Below are 26,255 nucleotides of genomic sequence, written 5' to 3' on the forward strand. Positions count from 1 at the left end.
AACCTGAAGCGGAAGCTCCGTCGGCGCTACGGCCCTCCTCGCTGCGAACTCACCGCAAGCCTCTCCTTTCCTCACATCGTCGCCGACTTGTCGGAAACTGTAACGATAAACGGTTTTTGATCGACTGTGGAAGTCCGGCTCCTCTCTAGCAGTTGACGTGATTCCCGATCCCTTCGCTCGATTCCTCTCCTCACGTGGTGTACCCGATCAGAGTTTGGACATTAACAGTTTGAGGGTTGATTTTAGGTGTTTCGCAGTGACAAAATCGGCAGGTTGTGCAACCGAGATATCTGAAAAATGATTCAGCAACAATGCTCTAGAGTTGCCAAACAAGTGTGGAAGCCACTGCCCTCTTTTATGCACAAGGTCATTTCTTCCTTCGCTTTGCCTTTGTTTTAACGCGCTGCATATGTTGATTTGCTATTTCGCCCTACAGAGAGGGATTCATAGTCGTAACAAAAAGGCAATGGAACTAGTGGCAAAAGGGTGGAGTGCTCTACAGGAAGTAGATAGGGTTATCGACTATGCCGATCGGAATGACACTCGCCTCATCCCACAACTCAGAGTATGGACTCACAAACTAACTGAATAATCTTTTTTCTCTCTAATCGAATGTTTTTCTTGTATCCTTCACGAGCATACACTCGCTTTCCTCTTATTTCCTATTGAATTTTCAATAGAAAGCAGGTTTTTTTTTTTTTAAAAAAATTTGAGGAGAACACCTGAACAACTGAGATAGGTTCATTTCAGTGTTATGTTCTTATTGCCAATAGGGTGCAAAGGAGAACTTTGAATTGGCTCTTGAGATTGACAACATGAATACTCATGCACGATACTGGTTGGCCAGGATGCACTTTAAGTACCATGTTCCTGGGGCTTGTAAAGCAATGTGAGTTATTGACTTCCCTAGCTTCAAATTATAGTATATGCTGTTCATAGCTTGGTCTTTGTCCATACAACAGTGCAAATGTTTCTCTCTTTTATTACTTCAATAAATATAAAATCTAAAGCCAACTTTTTTTTCATCTAGAAATTAAGAATATTGGTGGATAAAACTATATGAAACTGCTCAATTCCATTTATCTTTTTATAGTTTGTCTATTGTAAAAACATAGATATACATGTTACAAAGACTAAGATTATATCTAACATTGACGTTTTGTACTTAGTATTTTGGTTGACTCATCATTGGATACGGAATCAACTTTTCTCTTTCAAAAGAATCATAATTTCTTCATGAGAATAAAGAAAAAACTGTGGCCATGGAGATTACCGCACTGCAGCAAAGCCTTGAAAACCAAAGACATTGAACTGGCAAAATAAGTGGGTCAATGGTTTAACTGATCGAATTAGTCCACATGTTTGTAACCTGTTGTTAGACCCATAAACTCCTAACTACTAACTGAACGAATTATTCCAGTTTTTACCCTTTTTTTACTGTACAGTTTTTTTGGGGTATAAACAAAACTTGAATGTCCATGTAGTTTCCAGTGTAACCAGTTGAACTGACTGCTCTGGTCTGAATTTTAAAACACTACTCTGTCATGCCTCTCATCAAGTTGACAGCATTTAGTTGCTATTTACACCACAGTGACATGATTTCTTGATTTGTTGTTTCTTGTTGTTAGCTCCTGTCAGCATGTTAGCTTATATGATGAAGTTCTGCTATGGATTCTATATTTATTGTTCTCTTTTAACATTTGGGGAAGCATATTCATCTGACTTTGCCAGTGAATTTATTCAATGTAACTTAACCAGTCCTATTTTAGGTTCCTTAGTCTTGTGGTGTTTTTCTTAAAATGGTGTAGATTTCATGCTTGATGAGATATTGCTTGCAGGAAGTTGGTCTTTGGTTTTGATATAGAAAGAGATGGAGGATATGAAGTTACTATGTTACTCAAACTTGGATATAGGTATCTTAGATAAGGATGAATCTCAAATGTGCGACAAGTTTGTTCCTGAAAAACATTACATGTCATCAATAGATAGAAATGTTAGGTGTCCACACACAATGTGATCTTGAGCCATGCTATCCACATTGGGCAAGCCATCTAATTAGCAATGTTTTGTGAACTTGACTTGAGAACAAATGTGTGGGACTACGAGTTTGATGGCTCAAATGGTAGAACTTGTTGACCTTGATAGTGACATCATTATTATAATTTCTATTTTGAGAAATAGAAATATTAAGTAAAAAATATTTTATACAAATTAATAAAAATGTAGGGGAGCTTTGGTGTAATGGTAAAGTTGTTGCTACGTGACCTTGAGGTCACGGGTTTAAGTCGCGAAAACAACTTCTTGCAAATTGCAAGGTAAGACTGCGTATAATAGATCCAATGTAATCCAAACCTTCCCTGAGACCTCGAACTGACGGGAGCTTCGTGTACTGGATTGCTTTTTATAAATTAAGTAGAAATATAAAAAATCTATTTGAAAAATTAAAGAACTTATTATCGAAATAATTTTAATATTTATTTTATGAGCACATAGTAAAATTGTTTAGTTTTATAAGATGTGTAAAGACATTAAAATTTAAATTAAAAAAATGTGTGTGAAATATAGGTGAAATATTTTAAAGCCATATTTACCTCTTCTTTCCTGCTTAACCTATTGAATTAACCCATTTATTTAGAAGCTTCAATACAAGTTTCTTTTAAAAAAAATTAAATGTTGTCATTGTGTGAAATGTCTAATTCTTTGTATCTTCCATTCTTATATCCCAAGAAAAAAAAAATTATTTGACATTCTTCTTATTTTATTTGTAGTGGAGCTGCCTTATTGGTGGAGGCTGCGAATATGGGTGATGCAGATGCACAATATGAACTTGGTTGCCGTCTTCGAGTTGATGTGAGGCTTTGTTAATTTTTGAAAATTTTACTTGAAGATAATTTTGATGAATTTCTTTGAGTAGAAGCAACATTTTCTGATTATGCTTCTTGCTTATCGATATACATCTTATATACTTAAACTAGTTCGATAGCTCCAAATGAGACATCACTACAAAGTATCTTCTACCTGATTAATTTAACCATTAGTTGTCTATATAGATATTAGAGGAAACCCTTCCATTTGTTCATTAATTTATCTTATTTATCAAAGCAATACACATGCTTTCTTTGCAAGCTAATAGTAGTATGGAAATTGTGATTTCCTTACCCAAAATAGTCCTTAGTGTTTATACTTATATTAATTATTTTAACTTCAAAACTTAAGATTTAGAATATGTGATATTTATATTTAGGTCCTAGTGCTCTCTGTCAAGCTTGTTTAAGAAAACTCTATTTGGTACTGCTATAGTTGATTCTAGGGCTGCAAACGAATCGAGCCGGCTCGCGAGCTTTTCGAGCCGGCTCGAAAAATATTCGATTCGTATTCGAATTTATCGAATTCGAGCCGAACTCGAACATGTTCGAACTTTTTTTCGAGCCGAACTCGAACTCAAATTATATTGTTCGAGTCGCTCGCGAGCCGCTCACGAGCCTTAATATTTATTAATATAAGTTAAATATATATTAAATAAATAAATTTCGAGCCTTTCGAACATATTTTCGAGTAATAATTCGAATAGTTCGCGAACATGTTCGAATATTTCGAGCCGAATTCGAACCCGAACCCTAATTCGAACCGAACTCGAACCAAACATTTTAAAATTTTCGAGCTTCGAATCGAGCTCGAACTCGAATATACCTATTTCGAGCCGAATTCGAGCCTTAAATTTTTCAGCATATTCGACTCGATTCGATTCGTTTACACCCCTAGTTGATTCCATGGTTTAAAATTTTGAGCCATGCCGAAGTTTCGATTTATGATTATAACGATAAGGTTTTGGTACCATATTGTACCGTGCCAATAAGGTTTTGATACTTCTTAAAATATAAAATATATTGAAGGGTAGTCCGATGTATGAAGCTCTTGTTAGTGCGGGTCTTGAGGAAGAGTTGGACCACATTGGGTCTCTTGTATGCAACCTTATCTTGGAATTTTGCAAGCCGTGACCTCAAGTTCACATGACAACAACTTTACCGCTGTGGTAAGGATCCCCTTCAAAATATAAAATATATTAATTAATTAGTTTTTTTGTTAATATTTGATTGCCATAAATGCTTACTATTAGGTTATATTTGAGATGTTGAATGTTGAGTTCAAGTTTTAATGTTATGTGACATGTTTGATGATTATTGAATCTTTTACAACAACTATTAAATGTATAAGTTTAAAATCTATATTGTTATTATTATTGCATATAATTAAATAGTCTTAATTACATTTTTTTTTTTGTAGAGACATTAAGTCCAAGAACTTGGGTTTACAATGGTAATGAGTATTGGTCTTCAATTTTAAGTTTATTGTAAAGACATAAAGTCCAAGAACTTGCATTTACAATGGTAATGAAGATTGACCTTCAGTTTTAAGATTTATTGTAGAGACATCAAATACACGACCTTGCATTTATAATGGTCATGAAAATTGATATTTGATTTCAACATTTTAATTTTGATGATTTTAAGATTGATTATGTTATATTTATTTGAAAATATTAAATTATTTATGGATTAGTAATTTTTGTATTTTGAGAATATGTAAAAGTGTTGGTTAAATTTTCTATTCTATAAGAAAAGAATAAAGGGATGATCATTGATATATTGAGTATATTATATGATAATTCTTAAATGATGACTTTAATTCTCAATTTCTATTGACATCACAATAGTTAGAATATACAAAATCTTTTAAATACCATATATTATCTTATTTAAAAAATTTATATTCTAAATAAATTTTAAAAATTTAAATAATTAATTAAGTTAAATTAAATTAATATTTTAAAAATTAGGATTGAATAAAAGTCAATTTAGGATTAACTAAAGCCTAGACATGATGATTAGGATCAAGTAGGTTTAAATTGAATTAATTGAATTGAATTTATTTTGATCAATTTAAAATTAAACTAAATTTACATGTATAATAATTTAGTTCAAAGCGTAATAGTATTTAGGAATTATATTATATTTAATTTATTTTTTACCTTTTCTAGCAATTTGTCTCCTCTATAATTAATATCCTTAAAGAGGTAGTTTTTCCTCAAAGAGGTATTTTTTTCTCTGTTAACTTTTGTGTTTGTCCATGTGAAAGGTGAAGGAGAGAGAAATTAATGGAGAAAATAACCAACATTCTTAAGATTTTTTTTTTCTCCATGGGTTTAAGGAGGAACAGAATAAGAAAAGAAATTAATAGAGAAAATAGCAAACATTCGTAAGATTTTTTTTCCTCCATGGGTTTAAGGAGGAATGGAATAAGATAAGAAAATAATAGAGGCGAAATGGTCTAAAAAAATAAAATAATAAAATAAATTAACATTTAAAATAAAGAAAAAAATAGAAATTGAAAAAAATAGACTGTGGGGCCTTGCGTGGTTGTGGGATCTCGCGTGAGGCCTTGCACAATCGCGGGTCTCATGCGAAGCAGTTCAGATCCTCTGTCCCCATTTCTCTCTGTCCTCATGTCCCACTGCTATCAGATTAAATCTCAAGGATGATTTGCAAATCATGAGGATACTGCACATTTTAAAGATGTCATGATGCCTTGAGATTTAATCTGATCCGTCCGATCGACAGTGGGACACGGGGACAGAGAGAAATGGGGACAGAGGATCTGAACTACATGCGAAGCCATGTGCGGCCGCGGAGCCCCATGGATTACTACCTTCAAGGGTTTTGCTACTAGATTTACTAAATGATTTTTGGTGAGCTCAGATATAAGTTGATAACTTCATTTGATTACACCTTCTTGGATGAATTAACAAACAATCTCTATGTACTTATTGTGTAGTGAAACACTAGATTAAAGAATATATGTATAATAATTTGATTGCTATAGTGCAATATCATTGGCTCTATATGTCTTAATTTAGTCACCTGGTGACGTCAAATGTTTTAAGAGCCAATCTTGTATTCCACCTCTCCACTTGAGTAGCAATGACTTTCTGCGTATGTTACCTCCTGGAAGAATGCACTATTTTGATATGGATTGTCTATTTGTAGGAAAGCTTACCTAATCAGTAATCAACGTAAGTGGAAACCACAATTACAATGTAGTATTAGTATACCCACAATATCCTAAAATAAAATGCCTTCTCTTGAAGCATTCTTATGATGTCAATTCTTATAATTCCCACAAATGGTTGTGTCATGTGATCCCAAGGAAGTAATTCCACAAGTTTTTTGCAAATCTGATGTTAGATCGGTTGGTGCAGGAAGCACTAGATGATTGACCCTAAGTTTTGATAATGATAAAGGGTTATTGTGGTTCTAATAAATCTGATTCAGTGCGTAGGAAAGTTTTAAGTGATCTTAGGCAAGGTAAAAGTCTTAGTGAATAATAGGTAGGTGGAAAACCCTAGTTGTGGTTAGATAAGAAAGTCCTGGTTCGAGGGATTAGGTAGCAGTCTTAGTAGGTCGAGGACATCGGGCGGAAAATCATACTGGTCGAGGATAGTAGGTGAAAGTCCTTGACGTCGTGGACACTAGGTAGAAGAATGGATGGGTCGAGGATTGGATGTCAAGCGGAAAGTCCTGAAGTCTCGGATGCTAAATAAAAGTCCAAATGGTCTAGAGGACTAGTTTGACATCAGGTAAACTCTCCTGAGAGGATAAGGTGAGGATGCGTTCTCCGTTGAGGGAACAGTAGGCGTCTGTTCGACTTAGAGTTTCACGAAAATTTGAAAGTCAGAACCGGACAGTTCTGAGATTGTCAGACTAATTAATAAATACTATTTTATATTGTACTAACCTGTTTTGCATGTTACTCTTTATTATTAGGCTAACATAATCTTGCAGGAGTAAAAAACTCAAAGAACAACTCAGGTGAACAATGCTCGAGGTGCCCCTGTGCTGTTGGAGGCGCCTCGGATGCCTTGACCGAAGACCTCGGTGGAAAGGCATGGAGGCGCCTCCCATGTAGCTAAGGGCGGCTTGGAGCTTGGCTCGGAGGTGCCTCGGAGTGCCTGGAAGGCGCCCTCCAGCGGATAAAAATCGCAGATTCCGGAGGTTATCGAGTCCGAAGCTTAAGGGATGAGTTTGGTATTTGGGGGCGCCTTGGATGCAGTTGGGGGTGCCCTCAACGCTCACTAAAGGCACTATTCGGCCAGAATGCTATTCAACACTTCCAATGAACAAATCTACAACTTCTGGTTTCAATTCGATGCTCAGACATTCGTCGCGCTACTCCGACTTTCGACTACAATGTTGCGATGCTGCTGACAATTGCGCTCTACACCGAATTTTAATACTGTCGGTATAATTTATTTTACACAAACTTGTAATCATCTTTTTGTATTTTTTTTTAATTACAGAATTGTTAGTAAATTGCCCAACGAAAACGGACGATTGCGAACCTTGTAGTAGGAGTCGTCACAAGCTCCGAACCAAGTAAAATCAACTTATGTCAATTATCTTTTTATTTCCGTTGCTTTTATTACTCCGAGTTTCTTTTTCAAAAAACGTGAAAAAGCCACGAGCGTTATTCACCCTCCCCCTCCAGCGCTTTTGATCCTACAAGATCTTGCTCACACTTATTACTTCTAGCCTTTCTTAAAATGACCGTCAACCTTTCATTGAATGAGAGTAAGCTTGTGTTTGCAACTAGAGATTGGAGATCCTCTCTTATGTAAGTTGATTGTAGTTAATTATATCAGTGATGTTTCACAAATTTGGTTCAATATATTTAGAATTCCTTGCAAAGTGGTAAGTAAATTAGAGCAACTAATAAGTAGATTCTTTTTGGTTGGGTCTAGACAAGAAAGGTATTTTAAAGTCACTTTAGCTATTATGATCCCCTATGAAGGAAAGGGGCTTGGGTCTTCTGGATTTGGTCACTCTTAATTCAGCATGCCTTTCAAAGCATATTTGGTCTATTACTCTCAAAGTATGTTATATATGAGGTGGACTAACTGAAAAAATCTGGCAAAGGATTCCATTTGATGCATATGAATTCCTTCCTCTTATTCTTTTTGGTGGAGCATTTTTAATTTAAACAGTTTGATTTTGGGCTAAGTTAAATATTTTATTGGAATAAGAATCGTGCATTGGTTGGATCCTTGACTTTATGATGAAATTGTGTTTCTGGAACACAGCATATGAAACAATTCCTGACTAAGCTAATGAAAAGAATGGTTGGAATAAAAAATTTATATTTAGTCATTCCCTTTTGGGTGTTTGAGATAAAATTGTTCATATGCCTTTTTTCTGGTTGGGCGAAAAGGATGTGGTTATTTGGAATTCCTCACAAGAATGATTCTTTCTGTGAATGCTTATGAAGCTTTGTAGGATGGGAATAGATCTATTGTTAAATGGTGGAGCCTAGTATGGTTTAAAGTTCATCTACCAAGGTTTTCTTTCATTGCATGGATTTAATTTCATGGAAAATTGCCTACTCTGGATATAATATGGTTGGGGAATATTGATTCATAATTATTGTTGGTTATGTTGAAACACTAGGGATCAGTTGACCATTTATTTTTGGATGTTATTTCTCTCATGAGGTGTGGCATGATGTTATGATTCAAGTGCTTGCTTTTGTTCTCCCTTATGTAGTTGGAGTTTAGAAGAGAGAGATCTGATCATCTGAAAGATTGGTGGATACAGATTATTCTTAGTGTGCGGCAATTTTTTGGATATGCAGCTATGGTTGGTGCTTTTGAAATCTGCTGAAACAGAAAGGGGCTTGCTTTGATATTTCTGAATACATGTCTTTTTTGCTTTGATGTTGAATTTGGTTTAATGAGCTAGTATAAATTCTGGCAGCTGAGCAGACTTGTTGTTGATTGTAAGTTGTTAAGGTGGCTTTTCCTAAACTGATAACTGCTCCAGAAATTTCAAGTTCATGAATGGTCTGCATGCTGAAATTGATACTGTGAATCTGATTATTTTGTACTTTGAACGGGGGCTGATGGAGGCTACAATGGTAATGGCTATGCCCACTGAAGTAGCTAGTTGTGTTCAGTTTTGAATTATGATGAAACTTTGGTCAAATTGATCTATTATTTTGTTCTCGGATCTGATTGTAAGTATACTGATTCAGTTTTGGCAGATCATCAGTTTGCCACAGAGCTAGGTTGACACAGCCTGAGAAGTATTTTGTACTAACTATTCTGGTAGACTGATATGAGCAGCTTATTCTGTAATTTGTTCATATCAGTAAACCAGATATCTTCAGTTTATCTACTGGGATTTGATGGTTGCTCTGCTAATATTTGTAGTAACTGAATTGAGGTTGCTGTTTCTGCTAAAATTTTGAAGCTTAATTGGAGGCTTAGTTAGAAGGGGAGCCTTTGCGCAACGGTAAAGTTGTTGTCATGACGAAAAGGTCACGGGTTCGAATCCTGGAAACAGCCTCTTGCAAAAAGTAGGGTAAGGCTGCGTATAATGAATCCTTCCCCGGGACCTCGAATGGCGGGAGCTTCGTGCACCGGACTGCATTTTTTTTTAATTGGAGGTTTTGTTAAAGCTGCGTTTTCTAAATCTATATAGCTTTTTCTGCTTTCAGCTATTTTCAAGGAGGCTTTGTTTTTACTACTTTGCTTTATAGTGTGCTATTAGAGGGGGTTCTTTCCTCTCTCTCTCTCACACACACACACAAAGTTTGGATGTGGATTCAAGATCTTAGAGGGGTGTATTCAATCAAGAGATTGAATGACTTTCATTGATTTTTTTTTTAATGACACACACACACAACAAAGTCTGGATGTGGATTCAAGATCTTAGAGGGGTGTATTCAATCAAGAGATTGAATGACTTTTATTGATTTTTTTTAATGACACACACACAACAAAGTCTGGATGTGGAATCAAGATCTTAGAGGGGTGTATTCAATCAAGAGATTGAATGACTTTCATTGATTTTTTTTAATGACACACACACACAACAAAGTCTCGATGTGGATTCAAGATCTTAGAGGGGTGTATTGTTTCCCATAGACGACACCAAGGTAGGGGCCACTTTTGAATTTCTTAAGATTCGAAGGTTAACTAAGACGACAAAAATTCCTGAACGACGAACTAAGGGAGCAGCGGGATTTGATATCTTTCTTGATGAAGCAGTAAATATCCCTACAAGAGATAGAAAGCTAGTAAAAACAGGAATATGCCTGGAATTCCCCGAAGGACATTATGCAAGGTTAGCATTAAGATCTGGAGCATCAATTACTCCTGCTCCAACGTCTAACTTGAGTTGTGATGATGCTCCAGATCTTACTGCTAACCTTGCATAATGTCCTTCAGGGAATTCCAGGCATATTCCTGTTTTTACTAGCTTTCTATCTCTTGCAGGGATATTTACTGCTTCATCAAGAAAGATATCAAATCCCGCTGCTCCCTTAGTTCGTCGTTCAGGAATTTTTGCCGTCTCAGTTAACCTTCGAATCTTAAGAAATTCAAAAGTGGCCCCTACCTCTTTCCCTGGAAGAAAAGGCACAAATTCCTTATCAGCTTGATCATTATCATCATTATCATCGTCAATCATAATAGCCTTCCCTTTCTGTTTAAGAATACTAGACTGTAAATGTTGCGTATAGTCTAGTAATTCTCGTATAATCTCCTCCTGTTTTTGGTAGGGCGGTATGAATTGTATTTCTTTATAAGGGATGGATTTTCCTAGATAATATTTGCTGCATGATGGGCAGGCGGTCATTCTGCATTGTAAACAATGAATACGCAAAGTGTCAGTTGTAATCATTTTGCAGAAAGTACAGTAAAGGTACTTGGTTTCAGAAACGGTCTTATTTTCCTCCCAGTAATGTTGACAATTCTTCATAACATCACCCACATAGACTTGGGAGCGCTATCCACATTCATCATCACCCATCATAAAGACACCTTCCCATTGTAAATCCTCTAAGGCATATCTTGCATAATTGAGAGGTCTAGTTTCTCCTTCAGAAAGATTGCATATTGCATCTGAATCTGGCTCGTTTAAATCAACTGATAATATATCATAATCTGAAGGTAAATCGAGCTGATCCATAACAGCTGCTCGAGCAATATTTCCAGTTTTTCTTTTACATTCTCTGGCAAAGTGTCCTAGTTCACCACAAATAAAGCACTTGCATTTGTGTTGCTGCTCAGCTTTCTTCTTTTTTGAAAACACGAACATGTGTATCATGTGGTTTGTCTTTATATGTTTTTGACTTTCTTAAACCATATTTCTTCTGTTTGCCCTCATAATATCCAGGAATAGGTATTTTGCTACAGAAAGCCAAATCTTTAACACTTCTTTGGATTGCTGCCTTTTTGCATATCTCTGCCAAATATTGATAAATAAAATGTATTCTGGGCATTACACTGTTGGGTTTTTCGGGCCGGGAAAACCGCTTTTTCGCGTCGCGGAAACCCCGAAACCCCCTAGCCATTGGATCCGTGCGAAGAAAACTTTCGAAAATACGAGTACGAGTTTCAAACTATGATCTACAGTAGATCTACAAAGGAAAAACATTTTATACCTTTGAAGCGTGCCCTCGCAAATCCCGCTCGTCCAACGGTACGCCGGATCTCGAAGTTGTCAACGTAGACAACTCTCTAGTGATATCCACACGAACAAGAAGTGTTCTCTAACACTCAAGGATGGAGAAGAGAGCACCACAAGTGTGCTAGCACTCTCTAGGGCTCTCGGGTAGGATTGGAAGAAGAAGAAAGGAAAAGAAGAGAACACACTCCTCTAAAATCTCTATGTGACTTTCACTAACCTTTCTTCTTGGATTAGATTCACTCTCCTTTCTTCTCCCTTTCTTGAAACCCACGACCAAGAGAAGAGAAGGAGCAAGAAGAGAGCTTAGGAGGAGGAAGATCACTTGAATAAGAGTTACACTTACAAAATGAAACTCTTTTCATCTAATTAAGTGGTTTGTAACCTCCATGGGATACCAAGAGTCACAACTCTTGGTAACTCCCATGAGGTGACACTTCACTTAAGTAACCATGATGATGTGGAGCATCATCATTGGTCCACTTAATGCCAACTCACCAATGAGGTGGCATAAAGTCAAGTCAAACTTGACTCTTCATCTTCCTCTCAAGTCAAGTCAAACTTGACTTAATCTCTCTCATGGTTGATCTAATCCAACCATTTAATTCAAGCCAATTTAATATAATGAATCTAATTCATTTAATTAAATTGATTCAATGAGTCATAATCTAAATTAGACTCATTGAACACATGAATCAACTTGAGTCCAACTCAATTAGCCCAATTAGGATTACTCTTAATCCAATTTGATTCATCAAATGAATCTAATCCTCTTGGTTCATCATATGAACCTAATCTCCATCCATTTGTTCTTTGTGTGTGACCCAATAGGTTCTTGTAACGTTGGCAATGCCCTAAACTCATTTAGAAACATAAGTAATGAGCGGTATCTAGCAATACATCATTACTATCCAAGTTACAAGAATGTTGAGATCCAACATCACCTTGTGACTACTAATTGTGACTCCTCACAATATATGACAAGTGTCCTATCCTAAACATCTAGATTGATCAATGTGAGGTATAGACCGTGTCATCCTCTAATCAATCTAAATCTTGAACTCCAAGTAGACTCACTCAATCAAATGAGCTCAATATCCTATATTGACTCATTTGGGCATGGCCATGCACTCTCTCTATCAAGAATACCGATGTCTCTCCCGTCATATAGGAGGGATAGATCCCATCTACATCACTCACATCCCTCCGCATAATTTGTTACATACCTAGTAATCGCCTTTATGATCCACCCAGTTACGGGTGACGTTTGACGAAACCAAAGTACATAACTCCTTATGTAGGGAATCATGGTGACTTCAGGTCTAAGGACTAGTAGTCATACTAATAGCCACATGAGAAAGTATATGACACTCATATAACGATCCATGATATTTTCTCATGGCGGGTCATTCAGTATACATTCTCTAATGCATACCCATGTGTCAACTTGATATCTCTATATCCATGACTTGTGAGATCAAGTCATCGAGTTGACCTACATGCTAGTCTTATTGCATTAACATTGTCCTTGAATGTTAATACTCGACTAGGAATGATTAAGAGTAGTGTTCCCTATATCATCTCACTATCGGTTCAACTAACCGATTGATATAGGTGAGAACCGTCTACTCAAGGACGTTATTATACTTAGTTTATTTGGCACCAATACAAGTAAGTATAATAACCAAAAATCAAATGCCTTTATTTATTTAGAATATGATACAACAAGTCCAAAATACAATCATCAAATGATTGACTCTAGGGCTCTAGCTAACATACACCAATTTGATTACCTGCATGACGTACCGTAAAGGCAACTTCCACATCATTTGCGATTAATGGTGGAAGTTTTCGGAATAATTTGTGTGATAATTCTGGACTAATAAACATTCTTCCTGATTTTGCTTTTAGGACTTTGTAATCATTCAGAAAACTGAATATATCCTTCATAGTAGAACAAGTAAGCCTTTCAAGGTCAATATATGCTTGATCTTGTTCAACTGTTGTACCTTGGTAAGGATCTTCTAATAGGATAAATCTTGGAATAGCTGATAACACATTTTGAGTTTTTCCTGCCATTTGAATAATCTCCTCATATTCTCTTGCATAGATCATTCGCCATTGAATCCACATCTTTTTTTCATTTTCTCTAAGATGATTTTCAATAAATTTCACCTTTTGCTTATTATCATTCCAAGTACGTTCATTAACTAAATTATTAGTAATTGACTCCCAACGAGAAATAACATCATGATACTGACCAATATCTTCTGGAAGTACTAGCATAGCTCCAGTAGTTTGTTGAGCTGAAGGGAGTGTCCATGCCTGGTGATCTAGCGCCTTTCCTTTGAACTTACCCTTATAAGGCCCATTATCTGTAAATTGGGGAGTTGTGCCTTGGGCTGGAGGGTAATTGATTTGCCCCATTAATGGTTCATTGGGTTGCCGGTAATGAGAGATTGCTGAATCTGATGTGGAGGCAAAAGCCTTTTCCTTTGATGAATTTTGAACTAGCTTTCGAAATATTGGGTATTCTAGCTGCTCTAATATCTGTTCAGTTTGAACATGAGCTGCTTCCTGTTCTTCCATTGGTTCTGTATTCTGATGGATATTCAAATTTGAAATTTCAGTAGTTAACTGAGAAGTTTCACTTACCCAGTTATTAGCATCAGAATTTTGTTGTTCATCATTTTGTTGTTCATCATTTTGTTCTGAGTCTGTCCCGTAGAATTCATACCATGTTCCTCCTGGTATTCCTTGTGGTATCCTGTCAAGAAATTCTTCAATAATCATATTTTCTTGAATAGGATCATACCAGCCATTAGTGAGCGGTGGTTGTATTTGCGCTTCTATTTGTTCAACATGCTGTACTACTTGTTGCTAATATGCTTCTGATTCTGCATCCGAGCTTTCCCAATATATTGGTTGTTGCGTAGGATCAGGTATAGAAGTTGGATAATCTGTTTCTAAGTTTTGAAGACCTAAGAAATATGTTTCAGGGTTTTCTTCTTCTTCATATTCTTGGATTTCAGGCTCAGGAGGTGGTTCTGGAAGTTCATCAATATCCCATTCAGGGTCATCTTCCCAAGGAGTACTATCCCAAATACTTGGAAACGTATATTCCTTTAATTGTTCTTCTGTTAAGACTACTTCATTAATAGTTGGGGTTGGTGTATATTTGACCATAAAATTATACCTTCCACTGGGTTCTCCCAATGTATCCCATATTTCAGGATAATCAGAGAAGCAAGGTGCCACGAACTCCTCTTCGTTTATGTCTTCAATGTCTTTTTCATTAACTCTACTGGATTCCAGTGGATTGATATCCCGTAAAGGCCAGTGAGATTGAGCCATCCATTAGCGTGGTTGTGCGTACAATTTGTGGATTTCTGACTTGAGATGCCAGAGGTGGCTGCAATATCCACCTCATTCCTTGTAGTTCTGTTGTAGTCTTGGGAGTTGCTGGGACTGCATTAATTCCGGTACTAGCCAAATAGTCTGCAACATTTTGGATATTATATCGAAATCCTGCATGACTAGTATTGGTTAGCCTGCCTATTAATCCTCTTGTAATTAATAAATTGCTTTCGGCAGAATTCCAGTTTTCATAACCATGTGTTTGAATGGCAAGCTCATGATGAAAAAAATCTTCGATGCTAATCAATAAGTTTGGTGCAATATAGACTAATTGACTACCTTCAGAGAGATCAACTTCCATGGTGCCAATAATTGATCTATCATCACTCCATCTTGTATCTCGTAGGACTATTAAAGCATTGATACCTGCATTCCTGCGATGAAGGGCATGTCTGCGGATCATAACTAATCCTAAATGGATTAGTTGCATACCTTCTTGTCTAAGTATTGCATAACTTTTTGGGTTGATTAGTGATAAGTTCTGTTGCCCTTCAGTTACTAGAACTCTTGTTTCAGAGTGATGCTGATAAACTCTATGTCTTGGTTCTGACCAATGAGTACTATAGAGTGTTTTTGCAGGTACTAGTGATGCCCTTCTTTGTTGAGATAATTCTAGTTCCGCCTCTGGATTGAGCTGACTTTCCAAGGTTCTAGTATTATTTCTTCTTCCCGAAAGCCTTCTTTGTACTTCATATCTTAGCCTTGCCATTCTTCGGTAGCTTCGTACTTGATCTTCTTGAGATGATACTACCGGTTGTGTGTCTCCTTCTATTATAGTAATAGTAGGCCTTGTGTTATTCGGCATCAGCTTCTTGTTGAATATCCTTGAGTTCGTCCTTCTTGAGTTTCTCTCTTTCTTCCTTGAGAATTTTTAGGGGATCTTTATAAACAAAGAACGGTTCTGGCTTCTTTGTTCTAGCCTTTCCAAGATTTAATCCTTCAAGCTCTTTAGCAAGATCTGTAACCTGATTGTTAGGATCAACAGGTTTTTTAATTAAGAGATCAAGTTTTGCATTAATAGACAGTAATAATTCTATGATAGTATTATTCTGCCTATTGATGCCTTTGACTCCAGCGTCTTTTGCAAAGATAAAACCAATCGCAGGATTACTAATAGCTTCAGTATTTTCAAGTGCTTCAAGATATTCCTTTGAAGTAGATGAAGTTGTGAGGCTCATACAAACTGTTTCTTTATATCACGTACCACTTCCTGGATTTGTTTCATTTGTTTTTGGAGTTCCTTCAGAAGGAGTAGTGCTTGCTCTTCAATCAACTTTGGTTGCTTTGTAATTTCAACTATTAGCTCCTTCACATTTCTGGCTGTAAGAGGTTTATAAGCTAAAAGTTCTGTTTGCAGTTCTAATACAACTTTATGTAATTTTTGTTGAATTTTAACAGACTCAGTCAAGGATTTTATCAGTTCACAATGATTCTCCTTGATAGTATTGAGTAAAGTATAGTATTCCTTTACTGAGATTTTAGAGTGCAGAAGTAGACGATCATAAAGGACGTCTATATTATTGGAAATACCTTTAAGATTTACCTCGGTTGCAAGATTCAGGTACTCTAGAACAACAGTTCTTGAGTTTTGATACCAATCCCTTATTGCTTGCTCAAACCTTTTAGACATAGTTAATATGAAACTGTAAATCGAAATAGCTCTTTATTTTTATGTTAACTATGGTACCAAGTTCCAGGTCCTTCCTTTCTTTAATAATGACCTTACTAAAGCCTACCATAGTAACACAAAGCTAAAGAAACTATTCGCTTTATAATTTCTTATAACTAGAATCTTTAAGGAATAAACAATAAATTACGATTTTAGATCAATACCTCTAGATGCTTTCACCAGAGTACCTGCTTGAAGATTTTAGCCAATCATGGCTCTGATACCAAAACGAAATATCAGAGGTAAAACGAAAGGATTTATAAAAGTAGCACAATACAAGGTACAATACAAGGGAATTTTTATAAGGATCAACTTGAGTCTGGGCTAAAATAGCTCGTGAACTCAAAGGTCCTTAATAAAACTAAGCAAGGCCAATAGCCTCTATAAAAACTCCTTAATGAAACTAAGCAAGGTAGACAGGAAAAACCTGAAGTCTTACTTAGTTCTTTAGCCACCTTTGAGTTCTTGAGCTATCTTAGCCTAGATTCAAGTTGATCCTTATAAAAATTCCCTTGTATTGTACCTTGTATTGTGCTACTTTTATAAATCCTTTCGTTTTACCTCTGGTAAGGTTAACTGAGACGGCAAAAATTCCTGAACGACGAACTAAGGGAGCAGCGGGATTTGATATCTTTCTTGATGAAGCAGTAAATATCCCTACAAGAGATAGAAAGCTAGTAAAAACAGGAATATGCCTGGAATTCCCTGAAGGACATTATGCAAGGTTAGCAGTAAGAATGGAAGTCATTCAATCTCTTGATTGAATACACCCCTCTAAGATCTTGAATCCACATCTAGACTTTGTTGTGTGTGTGTGTGTGTCATTAACAAAAATCAATGAAAGTCATTCAATCTCTTAATTGAATACACCCCTCTAAGATCTTGAATCCACATCCAGACTTTGCACGCGCGCGCGTGCGTGCGTGTGTGTGACTCAAGTTAGACATTGGAGCAGGAGTAATTGATGCCGATTATCGAGATGAAATCCAAATCTTACTTAAATAATTCTGATAGTATAATTTCACTGAAAACATGTGACAGTGTGACACAATTTATTCTGGAAAAAATTATTACTCAAATTGAAGAAGTTGCGGCTTTGACACCCACCCAAAGAAATACAGGGGGGGTCATTTGATTCAACACATGACAACAGTAATGAAAAAGAAGCAGCATTCTCTGCACCAACAAAGTCTTTAATCAACAGATTATATAATATGGAAATAATTTTCCATATTCCTGGTATTCCAGACACAAAGGTTCAAGCCATTTTGGATACAAGAGCAACAAAGTATTGTATTTGCAAGGATGCTCTTCCAAAGGAAGCCTTTGAAGAAATAAATTACAAGGTTGTTTTCTTTGGGATAAATTCTCAACAAGAAACAAGAATGAAAGTCAAGAATTGTATGATGATTATAAGTACCCATAAATTCCGCATTCCTTTTACTTATCAATTACATATGAATTTAAAGGATGAAATTCAAATGCTCTTGGGTTGTAATTTTATTAGAGCAGTAGCAAGGGGACTTCGAATTGAAGGATCAGAAATAACATTTTACAGAAGTATTACAACCATTAATACTACACCGGAAGTTAACATTTCAGCACATGCTATACCAGAATTGGAGATGGATGAAGAAGAATTTATAACCCTGAATGATGAATTAGCATCCAAGGTATGTTGTGGCTATAATACTAACTTTAAGCTACAATTTGCACCGCTCATGCAGAAACTAAAGGATGCTGGTTATATTAGGGAAAATCCAATTTTACACTAGGCAAAAAACAAGGTTATATGTACTCTTGATATAATCAATCCAGATTTTACCATTCAAGATAAGCCTTTAAAACATATTACCCCTGCAATGGAGTCTAGTTTCAAGGTGCATATTGATACTTTATTATCATTAAAAGTCATTCGACCAAGCACCAGCAAACACAAGACTATGACTTTTATTGTCCAATCTGGAACAACAATAGACCCAGTTACTGGCCAAGAGAAGAAGGGTAAAGAAAGGTTAGTATTTAATTATAAGACTCTTAATGATAACACCTACAAAGATCAGTATTCTCTTCCAGGCATTAATCTTATTTTGAAGAAAATAGGCAACAGTCGAATATTTTCTAAGTTTGACTTGTCTGACTTCCATCAAGTAATGATGAACTCTGATTCAATTCCCTGGACAACCTTTTTGGTACCACAAGGCTTATATGAGTGGTTAGTAATGCCATTTGGTCTGAAAAATGCTCCAGCCATTTTTCAGCGCAAAATGGACAATTGCTTCAAGGATTGTGGAGAATTTCTAGTAGTCTATATTGATGACATATTAGTATTTTCATCTTCAGAAGAGGCTCATGCCCAGCACTTAACCAGGATGCTTGATATTTGTGCGAAAGAAGGGCTGGTATTATCACCTTCTAAAATGAAGATTGCCCAATCAGAAATTGAATTTCTTGGAGCCACTATAGGAAACAGAAAAATCAAGCTCCAACAACACATTGTCAAGAAGATTATTGATTTTGATGAACAAAAGCTACAAACTCTAAAGGGACTTAGATCTTGGCTAGGAGTTCTTAATTATGCAAGGCCATACATTAAGAATCAAAGTACTCTGCTGGGACCTCTTTACTCCAAAACATCTCCTAATGGTGATCGAAAATTTAAAACTTCGGATTGGGATATTGTTAAAAAAATCAGAAGAATTGTTCAAACTCTTCCAGATCTAGAACTTCCCCCTATGAATGCCTATATCATTATTGAGACAGATGGTTCCATGGAAGGATGGGGAGGTATTTGTAAATGGAAAAAAAATCAAAATTTGATCCAAGAAATACTGAGCGAGTATGCGCTTATGCATGCGGAAAATTCCCTACAGTCAAAGCAACAATAGATGCAGAGATATATACATGCATGGAAGCTCTAACTGCAATGAAGATACATTATCTGGACAAAAAGGAGATCATTCTCAGGACTGATTGTCATGCGATTATCAAATTTTTCAACAAAATAGTACAAAATAAGCCTTCAAGGGTCAGATGGATTTCTTTCATTGATTATATTACAAGAACAGGAGTGGATATCAAATTTGAACATATTGAGGGAAGTAATAATGAATTAGCCGACGCTCTATCACGATTAATTCATTATGTAACTTCTGTATCCTATATTCCTGATGACCAAGAAGAAATATTTCAGATGATTGAGGACTTGATTGATGAGACTAAAGATGCTCCTACCCTTATCAAGAACCAGTTGGCAGACACTATCTGCTCAATTATTCCAGCACTTATAAGTGGTTAGGACAGCTGTATAAACTTTAGGAACTGAGTCCCGGGGAGCCGTTCCTTTAATAAGTGGTATTGTAAAAACCAGGTGCGATCCTGGTTTTAAATAAAAAAGGAGTAAGGCAGCTGTAAAGAAGAGATATGATAAGATGCGATGGGCCCCCAAATGTGTACTCGGTCTTATCTTGTCTCTTCCAATAGCCTCTATAAAAACTCCTTAATGAAACTAAGCAAGGCAAACGGGAAAAACCTGAAGTCTTACTTAGTTCTTTAGCCACCTTTGAGTTCACGAGCTATCTTAGCCTAGACTCAAGTTGATCCTTGTAAAAATTCCCTTGTATTGTACCTTGTATTGTGCTCATTTTATAAATCCTTTCGTTTTACCTCTAGTATTTCGTTTTGGTATCATAGCCTTGTTTTAAATAAAAAAAGGAGTAAGACAGCTGTAAAGAAGAGATATGATAAGATGCGATGGGGCCCCCAAATGTGTACCCGGTCTTATCTTGTCTCTTCCAATAGCCTCTATAAAAACTCCTTAATGAAACTAAGCAAGGCAGACGGGAAAAACCTGAAATCTTACTTAGTTCTTTAGCCACCTTTGAGTTCACGAGCTATCTGTGTAAAATACAAGGTTATATGTACTCTTGATATAATCAATCCAAATTTAACTATCCAAGATAAACCTTTAAAGCATATTACCCCTGCAATGGAGTCTAGTTTCAAGGTGCATATTGATACTTTATTACCAAGCACCAGCAGACATAGGACTATGGCTTTTATTGCCCAATCTGGAACAACAATAGACCCAGTTACTGGCCAAGAGAAGAAGGGTAAAGAAAGGTTAGTATTTAATTATAAGACTCTTAATGATAACACCTACAAAGATCAATATTCTCTTCCAAGCATTAATCTTATTTTGAAGAAAATAGGCAACAATCGAATATTTTCTAAGTTTGACTTGAAGTCTGGCTTCCATCAAGTAATGATGAACTCTGATTCAATTCCCTGGACAGCCTTTTTGGTACCACAAGGCTTATATGAGTGGTTAATAATGCCATTTGGTCTGAAAAATGCTCCAGCCATTTTTTAGCGGACTTTGAATTGAAGGATCAGAAATAACATTTTACAGAAGTATTACAACCATTAATACTATACCGGAAGTTAACATTTAGCATATGCTATATCAGAACTGGAGATGGATGAAGAAGAATTTATAACCCTGAATGATGAATTAGCATCCAAGGTATGTTGTGGCTATAATACTAACTTTAAGCTACAATTTGCACCGCTCATGCAGAAACTAAAAGATGCTGGTCACACACACATGCACACGCACACGCACACATTGAACCGCTCATGCAGAAACTAAAGGATGCTGGTCACACACACACACATAGAGCAAAGTCTGGATGTGGATTCAAGATCTTAGAGGGGTGTATTCAATCAAGAGATTGAATGACTTTCATTGATTTTTTTTAATGATAGACTTTTGTAGAGTTGATAGATTTTTATTGACTTTTATAGAATCGCATATAGTTGTGAAAAGAATTCCATAGAGTTCTATATACTTTTTTGCAAGACTTTTATAGACATTTATAAATTATATGGAAACTTGTAGATTTAAGGGGATGTATTCAATCTTGGAAAAGCGTAGGTGGCCATTGTCTCACACGATATTTATTTTCGAACAAAACCTAAAATACCTAATTAAAGTTATTTTTTTAATAAAATGATAAATAACATACTCGTCCATAATTTTTTTTTCAACTTTTTATATTTTTATCTTGTTTTAGCTAAAAACAAAGAGAGAATAACGTCTCAATTTATAATTTTTAAAAAAACTTTAATAATATAATTTTAAATCCAATAATATTATAATACTTTTAAATATTTTTATTTACAAATTTGATCCAAATTATCATGAAATATTGGTCAACCCTTTAATTTGGTCAAATTTTTAATAGAGTGTTGAATTAATAAATTTGATTAGTAATAAAATTAATAATAATATTATTACTTTGATTAGTAATAATATTATTAAAATAAATAAATATAAATATATAAAATTAATTTAGGAATTTTTAAGATTTAAATAAATTTTATAGAATATTTTTAGGGTCTAATTTCATTAGACTTTATTAAATTATCTATTAATTAAGTTGAGAATTAATTTGATTTATTAATATATATTTTATATTAAAACTTAATGTCTCAAGTTTCTCTTTCTTGTACGCACAGTGCCACCATCCAAATCGACTTCGACTTCGACTTCGACCTGCTCGTAAGTTGTCGACGGAAGCATCACCGACCGCCTCAAACAATTTTTCTATTTATTTTTCTCCTTTCTGACGCACCGCAAGCTTCATTTGATGACACTCCTTATTGTTTCCCATCACGAGCAACCCGAGAAAATTCTCTGCCTGTAGCCTGCCGCCGTGAGCTGTCGCCGAAGAAAAGGCTGCAAGTGGCTGCTGTTCTGTTCCGGCTGTTTCGATCCATTATTTTGCTGTTATAACATCAGAAAACGACATTTCAGAGGACTCTCAGCTTCGCATGAAATGCATGCTGAGAGGTTGATGCAAGCCACCGAGAGGTTGAACAAGGACAGGGTCTTTTAGATCAAAGAAATAATCAAAATCGAAGAGTGGGAAGAGAAAGGATTTATTCGTAAAAAATTAAGGCAATTTGAAGTCGATAGAAATCTCAAGGGCGAGGAGAAGACTTTCTATTTTATTTTTAAAGTTGTACTAAGTGTTTTGGAGAGTTCTTATTGGTTAAAATTTATATCCAAGGAATTCTAAAAGAATCCATGAAAATCTATTGAAACTTTGGATACCAAAAGATTTTCAGAGTTTTAAAAAGTCAAGTTTGAATACCACATGACTTTTAAAACTCTATAAAATCTAATTTGAATACCACTAGATTTCTATAGAGTTTATAAAAGTCTAGATTGAATACAACTAGATTTTTAAAATCCATAAAAGTCATTCAAAGTAATTAAAAGTGTAACATTGAATACACCCCCCTTAGTAAGATCATTATGAATGTAGATGAGTCAGTAAGAGAAAGTGTCAAGATAATCTGCACTATTAGTGTATCCATTAGCCATTAAGTGAGATTTGAGTTAGTTCATACTTCATAACACCATCACATTGGCGATAATCTGGGTTTTTTCAAGTCTTACAAATACAATGTTTTCGTATTAGTAGGTTTTTTCCTATCTTTTCAAATACAACATCTCCATACTAGTAAGTTCCAAATGGCATGAGAAATCCAACTTCAGCATACAGGCTCTTTCATCTTGATTATTCATGGCTCAGATGAGCACTACACATGGATCTAATAGCCTTGTAGGGCACAAATCTTGGTTATCCAAAGAAACCAATGTAGCAAATATATAATGAAATAACAAGGCTAGCACATAAACTGATTCACGTCTTCAAGCATGCATCAGTGCAGAAAATGACAGCAACAACATTCATTTTTACATGTTAAAAACCACTTGCAAAGCAGAGGGTAAAATCCCACCTGAAGAGGAAATCCACTAATAACCAATAATGAGAACACAATGTGTATCACGGTCTACTTGGAACTAGAGTAAATCTAAACATACCATAGTGTATGGTTGAGAGAACATGAGGGATACCTCAACCCAAGTCTTGCCTCAATCCACCTTCCTCACTCTTTAAATGGCTAGAAAAGTCTTCCAAGTTAGATGGTCACACTCCTGGTCTCCACTTTTCATCTCTTTCTCCTTCAAGAACACTAGAAAACTTGAAGTGGGTGGCCCTTGTTAAATGAAAGAGATTATCTAATAATTTCTGCCAATTTGCACTAATTTCATCCATAATTATGTTTGTTTTTATTATATGCATCTGATATTTTCTTGATTCGCAATGATATATTTCTGTTACATATTTCTACATATGTATTTCCTCTTATGATATGTTGCAATATCCATGATCACAAAAAAATATTTAATGAAGAGTTATTTTTCAATCATCTTATTTGATAGTTGTAAACTGTGTAATCTATCCAAAATATGCAGCTGCCTCTTTGATGTCTTACTGCACCGAACAGGGTCTAGCCCAACCTTCTCACCTGGGGTGTAAAATTGCCCCACTTCCTGAACCATGGGGAATCTGGAGAATATGTAATTACTATAGTTACTTGGAGATTAAAACATCATGCTTCAGCTCTCCGGTTTATATTCTATAAATTTGAATCTTATTCTGTTTAGCAACTCGACCATTTTCCTGTAGTTGATAACGGACTTAAGGCATGATGCTAAACTAAAATTCATTCATCAGTTTCCAATCATATTGATTTTTCTTTTTATAAATATTATGTATTTCTATATTATCCAATAACCGTGAGAATTATGCATCATTGAAAATTTTATGCTGCTGGATATTTCGTATATTATTGTGTTACTATTGTATTCTTAAAGTTATTAGTTCTCTCAGGTTTTGTTTCCCGCAAACTAATATTTTTATTGTTGCAGAATGACAATGTTCAGTCAGATCAACAAGCTTTCTACTACATTGAAAAGGCAGTTGATCAGGTATTCTTGCTGCAACATTTAGTAGTCTTTCCTGATATCCAAGCATTCTAACTATGGTTAGTTTTTGCTCCAGTTGCATCCAGGTGCTCTTTATCTGTTAGGTGCAGTTTATTTAACCGGAGAGTGTGTAAAAAAAGATGTTGCTTCAGCTATGTGGTGCTTTCACAGATCGTCAGAGAAGGCATTGTGTTCTTTGTTATCATTCATCTCCATTGTTAACTTCCATCCAATGATTCAAGCTTTCAAGTTTTGAACATTGATACTAATTTGATTGAAATATTCAAAATCGGAAACTTTTAACTTTTTTATTTAATCCATGACAGGGTCATGCTGGAGCAGCAATTGCTTATGGATCTCTTTTGCTTCAAGGTAATTCAGCTGTATGCTTTTTTGTGCATAGCTATAGTATCTTTTCCACTTGTAAATATAGCAATGATTTTAACCAAAACAAAGACACCAATTGCAGGTTATGAAGTGCCAGAGGCTATAACCAAGTTTGATTCAAAAAGAAACTCTTCTACTGGTGGTCTCAGGAATAAAGGTAAGAAAAACATTGTTGATCCACTTGCACTGGCAAAGGAACAGTTTGAAGTTGCTGCTGGTGCGGGTTGTGACCTTGGTCTCCGCTGGTTGAAAAGGCTTGCTGAAGATGAGAAACTTCTGCAAAAGACAACCTAGCGAGAGGCCTTCGGGATTACAACATTTGTTCAAAAAGATTTTTAATATAAATAAATGTTATCTTGGATCATATATAACCACATATGCAGGTAATATTGTATATTGCATCTGCATATTCTTTGAAAGATTGATTGATGCCTACTACCGGCTTGGCTGATAGTCGAAGCATTGCAAACAAGGTTTGGCCAAAATTTACATTATTAGAGCCTCTATACCAGTTTTTCTATTTAAAATACATAAGATAGGGTAAAAAAAATTATTTTATTAAATTTAAATATTCATTTTTCAATACATCATATATCAATTTTCCTATTTCTTTTCTCTTCTATAATGTTTAGAGAATGGAATATATTCTCTAAATTTAAAGAAATACTCTGCATAAATACATAATTTACGGAATGAATAGAATAATTGATGTAAAGATTTTTTAACTATTTTATTTAAAATTTATGATAAAATTTTTAAATAGCTGATATGAATATTTTTATATGTCAACAGAACAATTAATTTGATATATTTACCATGATTTAATCAGGGGCATAGAATTGAATTGTTGTTAACTTCTGTTCTAAAGTGTCTGCTTCTAGTTGAGACTAATGAAACAAACTCTACTATTACCAATCATCCAGTGCAAGTGATATATAGTTCAAGGAGATCTAACCGTTACCCCTCTCACCCCCTAGTTAAGTCGGATACAAATTAATTTCATGAATTACCTCCATTCATATAGTTTGGGATGAATTGTGAGGGACATATGAGGTATGAGGTGGACGTAATTACCTTTTGTTACAAAGAAAATCCAACCATTAACCCCCACATACTAGAACAATTGATATTTGCATGTGGTGTTGTTGGAATAGGTTGGATTGATTCTGAGCGTGTGCGAAATGTATCGCAGATTACTTGTCGTCATGCAAAGGGCCATTGTGTTGGATGATCTCGGTGATTTATCTCCCTTTTAAATTGTATAGGGGGGGGGGGGGGGGGGGGGGGGGGGTTTATCACCTTTTGTTGTAAAAGAAGATCAAATCATTGGGCCTGACCAACGGTGCAATAATTAGACCCTTCAAGCGGTAAATTAGGTATTTAAAGGGCGAATTTTAATTGCGGCGCATGGTAAGGATTT

The 26,255-nt window shown here is 35.5% G+C and overlaps 1 protein-coding gene across 2 annotated transcripts; it reads left to right on the forward strand.

Annotated features, from left to right (window-relative positions):
* On the forward strand, nucleotides 1–25,286 carry LOC122045542. 2 transcript variants are annotated; one of them, XM_042605807.1, is made up of 9 exons: nucleotides 1–157; nucleotides 247–366; nucleotides 437–565; nucleotides 774–889; nucleotides 2,769–2,850; nucleotides 24,392–24,451; nucleotides 24,525–24,632; nucleotides 24,775–24,820; nucleotides 24,918–25,286. In XM_042605807.1, the coding sequence occupies exons 2-9, from the start codon at nucleotides 298–300 to the stop codon at nucleotides 25,127–25,129; spliced, it is 822 nt and encodes a 273-aa protein (XP_042461741.1). In that variant the 5' UTR covers nucleotides 1–157; nucleotides 247–297; the 3' UTR covers nucleotides 25,130–25,286. The 2 variants fall into 2 exon arrangements, with proteins under 2 accessions (XP_042461741.1, XP_042461740.1); XM_042605806.1 differs by having other exon boundaries at nucleotides 1–366.
* Nucleotides 25,287–26,255: the final 969 nt, after the last annotated feature.

The sequence above is a fragment of the Zingiber officinale genome, chromosome 2B, assembly GCF_018446385.1.
Source record: "Zingiber officinale cultivar Zhangliang chromosome 2B, Zo_v1.1, whole genome shotgun sequence".
Taxonomy (NCBI): Eukaryota; Viridiplantae; Streptophyta; class Magnoliopsida; order Zingiberales; family Zingiberaceae; genus Zingiber; species Zingiber officinale.

Coding starts and splice junctions, on each gene's coding strand:
- LOC122045542 (XM_042605806.1), top strand. CDS start 298: ATGATTCAGCAACAATGCTCTAGAGTTGCCAAACAAGTGTGGAAGCCA. Junction 367..436: donor TGCCCTCTTTTATGCACAAG/GTCATTTCTTCC, acceptor TTCGCCCTACAG/AGAGGGATTCATAGTCGTAA. Junction 890..2,768: donor CCTGGGGCTTGTAAAGCAAT/GTGAGTTATTGA, acceptor TTTTATTTGTAG/TGGAGCTGCCTTATTGGTGG.